At 41.9% G+C, this 9,347-nt stretch overlaps 1 protein-coding gene across 1 annotated transcript; it reads left to right on the forward strand.

The window, feature by feature from the left end:
- The first annotated feature begins 6,882 nt into the window (after nucleotides 1–6,882).
- LOC123041114 (cytochrome P450 CYP72A219-like) lies at nucleotides 6,883–9,008 on the forward strand. The gene is made up of 4 exons (XM_044463817.1): nucleotides 6,883–7,410; nucleotides 7,526–7,767; nucleotides 8,112–8,496; nucleotides 8,583–9,008. Exons 1-4 carry the CDS (start codon nucleotides 6,883–6,885, stop codon nucleotides 9,006–9,008), a joined length of 1,581 nt encoding a protein of 526 aa, XP_044319752.1.
- Nucleotides 9,009–9,347: the final 339 nt, after the last annotated feature.

The raw sequence follows: 9,347 nt of genomic DNA on the forward strand, positions 1-9,347 counted from the left end.
GAACTTGTATAAGTCATGAAGAAAGCAATAGCAACATACTAAACGATCAAGTGCTAAGCTAACGGAATGGGTCAAGTCAATCACATCATTCTCCTAATGATGTGATCCCGTTAATCAAATGACAACATATGTCTATGGTTAGGAAACATAACCATCTTTGATTAATGAGCTAGTCAAGTAGAGGCATACTAGTGACATCAAGTTTGTCTATGTATTCACACATGTATCATGTTTCCGGTTAATACAATTCTAGCATGAATAATAAACATTTATCATGATATGAGGAAATAAATAATAACTTTATTATTACCTCTAGGGCATATTTACTTCAGTTATTTCTTTGAATAAGAGACTCCAAGTGAAGCAAGTTTTGTGTTTAAACTATGGAACCAAGTCTATTTTTTAAGTAGTCGGATGGATGACAACTTCAGCTGATGATGATGTTATTGTCCCGGCCAATCTTGAAGAATACATATATGATTGTTCTCAACTTTATGGTTACTTTAGCATGATCGTTTGGTGGTTTCTTATCTCATTTTGTCCTGAAAATATTTAGCTACTTGTTTTCAGTTGGTTCTTTGTTGTACCCGCAACTTTAAAATATGTTCATTAAAATAATTCTACCATTCAATTCCCAAGTAGTCTGAATTCCTCAAGTGTATCACATAACCAAATCACTGAAATGGTTGCTTTGATGGAAGTTGATAAATTTGATAGACATTTTGACCATAATCTGACTCCTTTCTTAGTCTCTTGAATTTCGTAAGTAAGATCCTTGAATTATCTCTTTCCTCCACTTGTTTATCGCATAATGTGGTTAATGTTAGGGTTGTTAGTATTTTTTGGTAGAAACAATGAGCCGCCGACATGTGTATACTTCCAACGTGATTTAGAAATCAACTAAACATGAAACTGCGTAGGGATTCTCCAAGACCCATCTGAAATCACTCCTTATGACTCATATTTAGGAAAGAGTGAGAGTAGAGGGCTCTATGAGCTTCCATTTTTTACTGCCAAGAAATTTTAAAAGCAATAGCCACCTCCGTCACCGGCGGTCTCACTGCGCCATGGCCATTTCCATCATTCCAACTGCCACTAAAGTGCTCCCCACATCACCACCATTCCATTCCAGGGCCACACCGCCACTTTGCGAGATGACGAGGCAGACTGCCTGAAGAGCTCCCGCCGCCCTATGCCTAGTTTGCTCCGGCACCTCTCCTCGCACATCGTGGAGGCTGCCATGCTGTGACGACCACCCGCTAGCGCCTCCAGTCTTGTGCCACAAGCCCCTGAGCTCCTGCCCTCCTTGGTTATCTACACAACCACACACTTTGAATGCATCCGCGTTCGTCGTTTATGACCTCATCTTGGGTTTTGCCTTCGACTTTCCCTCATCATGGCGCCCTTGTGCCGATGCTCGTCTTGATCCACTTCACATGCGTTGCACATATAGAATCTGGCAAGCTTACCGCTTCTCCCGCACCATCTTCCGCGCTTCCACCACAACAAGTTTTTTAGAAAAAAGTGCAAGGTGCTCCCAATGTTAAATTAGTAGACCAAAGTAGATTACAACACACTAAATTATGTCTGAGAGCATAGCAACGAAGTAAATGCTACATCAAAAGGCCAATATCTAACAAAAAATGACTAAACTAGATCGGGTCGAAGGAGAGTTCTATCGGTGCAGATTTTGTTGCCTGCATGAATATCCTTAATCTCGTCTAGCACCACCCTGGACACCTAGTTGTGCCACCTCTTCTACAGTGGACTCCACTGCTGAAAAAGAAAGGCCCTTTGAAAATGTAGTCAAAGTGGCTATGGATCTTTCCCTCAATGGTAAGTTTGATATTACGGCTAGTTCAAAGCGCCCATGCTAGAGCCACAAAAGAGCACCAATAAATTATAGCCACTGGCCCCTAGTGTCAGTCAGAAAGTAAAGGCTTCCCTCAGACAAAGGCAGGTTTCAGTTACACCCAAAGCTATCTCTCGCATAGTTCCATAGTAATTTAGCTAGGGCAGGAGAAAAGTAATGTGGAAAAGAATTTTCTGGAGCTCCACAAAAGGCACAAGTTTTGTTCCTTCAACCATTATGTTTTTGTAGGCTACTCGCTGAAGGTATCTGATCCTTAGATGCTTGCGATAAGACAAATTGTACGCCGCACCACTGTGTACCGAAGGGCCTTGGTGAAATGGATATGAGGATTGTATATGAGTTTAGCATAGGTGGATTTGACCGAGAAGCACCTCGATGCCTCTAGGTACAAGGTGATGGTGTCTCATTCTGCCGAAAGATAGACATGTCCCAAGTCAAGCAATAAAGCTTACCATGAAGCTCTCTCTGCGGTGGTGAGGTTTTGTAGAAAGGATAAGTTGACAAGGTTATTTTGAAGGATGTCCTTCACTTAAATCCATGGTTCTGAGGCTATGACGTTGATATACGGGTACATAACATACATAGGTCGGTCATTAATCCATTTCGTTGGTTAGATCTAGGTGTCAACCTCATTGCCCACCAGGAAATGGGCCCCCAAGAAGAAAATTTCTTTGCATCTTTGAGTATTGTTCCAAAACTGAGATTCCCCGAGCGCAGAAGGAAAGTAAGAGTATTCTTGAAAGTAATTTGCCTTTCAGAATTTGGCCCGAAGGCATCTTGGGAGAGTTTCCAGATCCACTTGGTGAGGAGAGCCAAGTCAATTTTTTGAGCTGGTAACAGAGACCCCCTTGGGACATGGGCTTATTCACATTATCCCAATGAGCCATCTTGTATTTTTGCTTTGCCACATCCGCTTCCCAAAGAAATTAGATCTAATTTTGGCTAGATGCTTGTGCATCCCACTACCTAGTAGAAACAAGACCATGGCAAAAGAAGAAATTGACGAAAGGTAGGCATTTGTAAGGGTCGGCCTCTCTCCAGAAGACATGAGTTTTCCTTGCCAAGAGTACACATATTTTGAAGTTTTATAGACAACCAGATCCCAATTTAAGCTGGGAAGGGTTTTGTCCGAGGAGGGGAGCCCTAGGTAAACGATGGGAAACTCCATTAGTTTGCAATTTAGAAGGTTAGCACTATGAGTTTTCTCGTCGTGGTCCACACCCATGGCCACGACATCAGTTTTTGCGTAGTTGATTATTAGGTTGGATATTACTTCAAAATAGATTAGAAGGGTTTTAAAGGTGACGATACTCTTCAGGTATGGCTCTAAAAGGAGCAAGGTATCGTCCGCATATTGCAAGTGCATAATACCCCTAGGAATAAGATGAGATAGACCACCCTTGCGGCGTCCAACAACTCTAGCTTTGGCCAGCATGGTTGAAAGCGCATCAATGACAATGTTAAATATAATTAAGGGGTGGATAGGATCGCCCTGCCTATGTCACCTCTTATTCCAAAAGAAAGGGACCAGCTCACCGTTGATACAGATTGCCATCTGACCTCGCAAAACTAGTCGCATGGTCCTATGAACAAAGCATGCCTGGAACCCCTTCCCAAGCAGGACTTCCCACATGAATGACCAACTTACTCTGTCGTACACATTTTCGAAATCTAATTTGAGGAGGATAACAACTTGTTAGGCCCCCAACCTTCAACAAGTTGGTGTAGAAGCCCAGATAAACCTTGCCAGGAATCAACCAAACCCCTAGAATTTTTTATATCTAACATATAGCTATCCCCACTAACCTATTTCTCTTACCATGCAAGCATGTCACCTTATCCCAACATGCATGGTAAAATACCCAAATCAACATGCAAGCATGCATAAAGTAAAAGCTACCTCAACATGTAAACATGCATGAGAACTTGCATTCTATTAAAATTTAGTAAATATTTTACAATTATATAATAATCAAACACAATAAATTATTTTCATTTTCTAGTTTTTGTTCTCACATTATTACATCAAATATTCATGACATATACAACCAAATATAATGAAATATATTGCCAAACACTGCCGCAGCAACACGCGGGGTATCATCTAGTTCCTTTGGGTAGCGACTAAAGTGTCGACTTGGTCTTGAAGTGGTCTACAATACCTTCCTCCTCGAACCATCCCAATTGAAAGAAGAACCACATATTGTGACAGAAGAGCTCCTCTATAGAAGATAAAAGGAGTGGGGTATGGTCCGAACCACTCCTGGTTTCGTCTTTAGGAGAAGAAAGGGGGTAGGTGGCTTCCTAGTTTGGAGATACGAACACTTTATCTAGAACCATCTTGATCGGGGCTAGCTACCTATTCGTACAATTATAGCTCGCATCCACTCTCCGACTGTTCCTAAGGGCTATGTTAGCAATGTCGGCATTGAACCTGAACCTTGACAACAAATATTATCTAAGCTCTTGTATGTCGCTTCCCTGATAAGGTTGAAATCCCAACAATTACCATTGGACCCCAGTGTTAGCGATTTAAAGTTCGATTTATGATGGGAAAGTTTCCATTGGCATACGTTCGACCGGACAATAAACCGTAAGAAACTCCCAGGTGTTTAGAGTGGCTATATTTTTTATGGATCCACTAAGGAAAAACCTCCCTGGGCACCAAGAAGCGACTTCCAAAAGGTCCTTGTCAATACCGAGCAAGACTTGTTTCTATGAGATGATGGTGAGCAATACCAATGTTGATGATGATGATGACTTGGTAGAGAACCAGTGCACTCTTTATGCCCGACCGGATGGATCAAAAATTGCAAAGCAAACCAAGAAGAATGGTGGTGTTGGAGCATACAAAGAAGAGTTAATTGTGTTGGTGGAGGTGAAGATGGATTGGCTGCCGACCAGAAGGAGGAGAAGGTGACTGTTTTCTGTGATATGAAGATTATGGAGGAGAAGTGGAAGGCAAAGGTGGCAGCTCAAGAGAGGAAGGTGACAGCGGAAGAAAAAGGAATTGAACTTGAGATGAAAAGGCTTGCATTGAAGATCGAGGAAAAAAAAAGAAAAAGACTGAGCTTGAGGAGCAAAAGCTTACATTAGCAGTTGTGGAGCAAAAAAAGCAGAAGGGTGGTCAAGGACGATAATATTCATGGATCACAGCAACATGGTCGAGAAGGCAAGACAATATTGGGAGTTTAGTTGTGGGGACATCTTAGCTAGATGTGTGGTGGTGAAAACCACAGAGGAGGCGGTAATGGTGGCATCGCCGGTGACGACACGAGTGCATGAGGCCCATGCTACGATGGCTTTTGGTCCACCATATGTTGGTGGTTTTTGGAATGACTTGTTCATTCGGTGCCTTTTGGCACCTATGGTTTATGTTTGATGGATTAGATGAGCTTTATTTATCCCCTAGTTCAATTATGATATGATGCATTTGAAATGTTGATGTTTGCTTTCAAATGTGATGGTTTTGTTTCAATTGTTTGACCAAAGGTTTGGAAGAGTTGGAAAACCAATAGGGGATTAAATATGGGGGATCTGCTAGTTGTGAAAAATTCAATCCCTCAAAAAATGACTTTTGGGGATAAGGAGAAGGTTTACCAGATTAAGTTTAGGGGATCTATTATAGATGCACTTAGTGTGCTACCGTCTTTCACTGTTCCCTTCCCCCAAGATTTCATCTCGTAGCTTTAGAGAGTGAAGTTGATTTGCACGGTAGGTCACGCCACCCATCAGTTATGTTGATGGGATTCAATGGGATGCGGAAGCGAGAATTTTAGCATCAATACCACTTTCCAATTTGCATGCATGCGAATGGCAAAAAATAGATGTCATTGATTGTTTTGATACATGGAAATTTAAAATGTATAGCAGCAAAAAATTTAATAAATCCCAAACTTCGTATCTAATTTATGATCTATCTTCACAATCGGCTCTGTTTCAACGAGAACTTTGATATTAGATACCATATGCGTATGTTCCAGTAGAAAAATCAATTTAAAAGTTGAGCACCAAGTGATTTATAAAGTTATCACTATACGGGTACCAGAGTTGTCACGTGATAACTTTGGTAAAAAAAGTTGGGTGACGATTTCATGAACCATGGTAATCAGGTATCGAAGTGCTTGTCAATTGAATGTGAATTGTCAATGAGAATCCAAATCCGAGCTTTGTAATATTCTTACACCAAACTACTCCCTTCGTTTATATGTACTCTACATATTAGTTTTTTCTCAAGTCAAAATTTGTAAATGACCAAGTTTATAGAATAGTTGAATTTATCATCTTTCACATCCTATATTTGTTATTGTAAATGTTCATATTTTTATGTAAGCTCGGCCAAATTTACAAGGTCTTTATTGAAAAGCTTCACTTTTTTTTATTCAACAAAAATTTAATAAATGAATGACATGAGTGAGTTTCTTTGTTTTTCTTTTACATAGAACAAGTAAAAAAACGCGAAGAAACTCACTCATGTCATTCGTTTTTCTTTTTCTCTTTCCCTGTGTGGTCTTAGTAATTTTAGGTTTTCCCTTTGTGTACACCTATCAGCTAGTAGTTCTTTTATCATTTTTTTAGATGAGCTCTTTTATCAGTTGGTTGTATGGAATTTATCATGCGGATGGAAATCGCTGGAAGGAAAGTCACGCGCACGCGCTAAAGGACTGACGTTCGGGCGTTACAAAGTCGTGGTGTAAAACTTTGATCACATTGTTACTGGCAGTAGCACTAGTACTACTTGCACCTTGAATCCATGCCGTCACCGCTTTTAGTTTAACTAATCGCCTGCCAATCGGATCTTCACCGCAGTTCCTTATCTACCAAGTTCCTTAGGAGCAAGGGCATGGATCAGATAGGCCACAACCTTTGTTATTATAGTGAAAGAACATATTTTAAACAAACGAGACATCTCTATATATTGTGTCCATCTCTAGCATATACCGATTCAACCAAATCAGCCCTTTGCACTGTCAACTGGCCTTTCTTCCCCCAACTTGTCAAGAGAGAGAATGGTCCTTAGCGCGCTGATGAGTGCAGCTTCAGTGCCGTGGAGCTCCCTGGTATGCGGCACCCTCGGCTTTGTGCTTCTATGGCAGGCTAGCCGGTTGGTAGATTTGCTGTGGTGGCACCCACGGCGGCTTGAGCGTGCCTTGCGCGCCCAGGGTCTTCGCGGCACGTCGTACCGCTTCGTCATCGGGGATATGATGGACTATCGGCGTCGGCGCAAGGAGGCGCAATCGAGGTCGATGCCGCTGCGCTGCCACAGCATAGCCCCCCTCGTCGCGCCGCTCCTCTGCGACATTGTCCGCGAGCATGGCAAGACGTGTATGTCTTGGTATGCTATGTACCCCAAGGTGACCATACACGACCCTGACTTGGCCAAGGAAGTGTTGTCCAACAAATTCGGCCACTTTGAAAAGGTCAGGTTTCCGCCGCTGTCCAGGCTGCTTGCCGCAGGCCTGGCGGAACACGAGGGCGAGAAATGGGTCAAGCATAGGAGAATCCTTAACCCTGCGTTCCATCTCGAGAAGCTCAAGGTATTTGTAATCGTTTCATCAAGCACGATTTTTTTACAGGAATTAAGTGCGTGATTAGTCCTCCGAGCGAACATCATTTAATTTGGTTATTCTGAAAAAATCGTTTAATTTGCAGCTCATGCTGCCAGCGTTGTCCACAAGCTGCGAAGAGCCTGTCAATAGATGGACGCAGTCCCTTGGCTCAGATGGTACCTATGAGTTGGATGTCTTCCCGGAGTTCCGAAGACTCACTGGAGATGTCATTTCTCGCACCGCATTTGGCAGTAACTACCTTGAAGGTGCCAGGGTTTTCCAGCTGCAATCCGAGCAAGTTGAACGCATTGCCGGGGCTTGGAAGATTGGCATTCCCGGTTACTTGTGAGTCAGCACCTCATAGTACGAGTTAAACTTCTTCTTTTTTTGCGGGATACTCCCTTCATTCTAAAATTATTGTTTTTGGAACGGAGGGAGTATTCGTCTTTTCCAAAAAGTTTCAAGATACAAACTTCCTGTCAAAAGCTAATATGCTAGCATCGATTTTTCTTGTGAGGAACTCTAATATAGATTTAAAAATCAGCATTAATCAAAGACGGTAATACTGATGTAGAGTAACACTAGAGTCCATGTTTTGTTGATCCGAGCTCTACCTTAAATAATGAGAGTTATTCCATGATTTAGTACCATTAATCCGTATGTGCTAATAATTATTGTGGTATTTACAGGTCCTTGCCCACCAAAAATAATAGAAAGATGCATCAAAATAATAGTGAAATCGAATCCATTCTACATGGTTTAATTGGAAAAAGAATGCAAGCTATGCAAGAAGGAGAAAATATCAAAGATGACTTGCTCGGCTTGATGCTTGAGTCAAACATGAGGACCTCAGATGACAATGGCCAATCCATCTCAGGAATGACCATTAAAGAGGTCATGGAGGAATGCAAGTTGTTCTATCTTGCAGGGACAGAAACAACATCAATACTGCTCACATGGACAATGATCGTACTAAGTATGCATCCAGAGTGGCAGGACCGTGCCAGGGAGGAGGCCATTGGCTTATTTGGAAAAAACAAACTTGAGTATGAAGGCATTAACCGACTCAAAACAGTGAGTGCTGTGTTGTTTACTTGATTCCATTATTACAATAGGATATAAACTTGGATATATAAATCTTGCAATCTACTATTTTGCAGGTGACCATGATTCTTTACGAGGTACTTCGGCTGTACTCGCCTGCTGTCGCATTCTTCCGTAAAACGTACAAGGAGATAAAGATTGGAGGCATCACATACCCCGCCGGTGTTCTCATTGAGCTTCCCCTATTGTTAATGAACCATGACCCGGTTATATGGGGAAGAGACGCACATGAGTTCAAGCCGGAGAGGTTCACCAACGGGATCTTCCACGCGTCCAAGAATCCTGGTGCATTCCTGCCATTTAGTTGGGGGCCACGTATCTGCATTGCCCAACAATTCGCCCTTCTTGAGGCTAAGATGGCGTTTTGCATGATCCTTCAATGCTTTGAGTTTGAGCTCGCACCGTCATACACTCATGCAGTAAATAACATTAGACTGATGCGCCCACTGCATGGCGCGCAAATCAAGCTCACGGCAATTTGATCATCACCCATGACAATCTGCATGTTGTTCACTATTTGTTGTCATGTGCCTAAACATATAATCATTAAAATACCGATGGGATTCAGACTTCACGTGAATCAATTTTTTGTGTCTTTACTATTAAAGCGGGGTTGGTGGTTGTCGTACGGTGTCACCACCCACTCAGTCCTCCAGATATATGCTATATCACCATGCACATACATGGTCCTAGCCCATAAAAACTCCGCGCATGTGCTTTATGAAGGAAATATGCCCTAGAGGCAATAATAAAGTTATTATTTATTTCCTTATATCATGATAAATGTTTATTATTCATGCTAGAATTGTATTAACCAGAAA

Source organism: Triticum aestivum, chromosome 2B (assembly GCF_018294505.1).
Source record: "Triticum aestivum cultivar Chinese Spring chromosome 2B, IWGSC CS RefSeq v2.1, whole genome shotgun sequence".
Classification (NCBI taxonomy): Eukaryota; Viridiplantae; Streptophyta; class Magnoliopsida; order Poales; family Poaceae; genus Triticum; species Triticum aestivum.

Bases quoted from the DNA above. Each gene is read 5' to 3' on its own strand.
- LOC123041114 (XM_044463817.1), top strand. From the start codon at position 6,883: ATGGTCCTTAGCGCGCTGATGAGTGCAGCTTCAGTGCCGTGGAGCTCC. The intron at 7,768-8,111 runs GTGAGTCAGCAC...TGGTATTTACAG, and splicing joins ATTGGCATTCCCGGTTACTT to GTCCTTGCCCACCAAAAATA. The intron at 8,497-8,582 runs GTGAGTGCTGTG...ACTATTTTGCAG, and splicing joins GCATTAACCGACTCAAAACA to GTGACCATGATTCTTTACGA.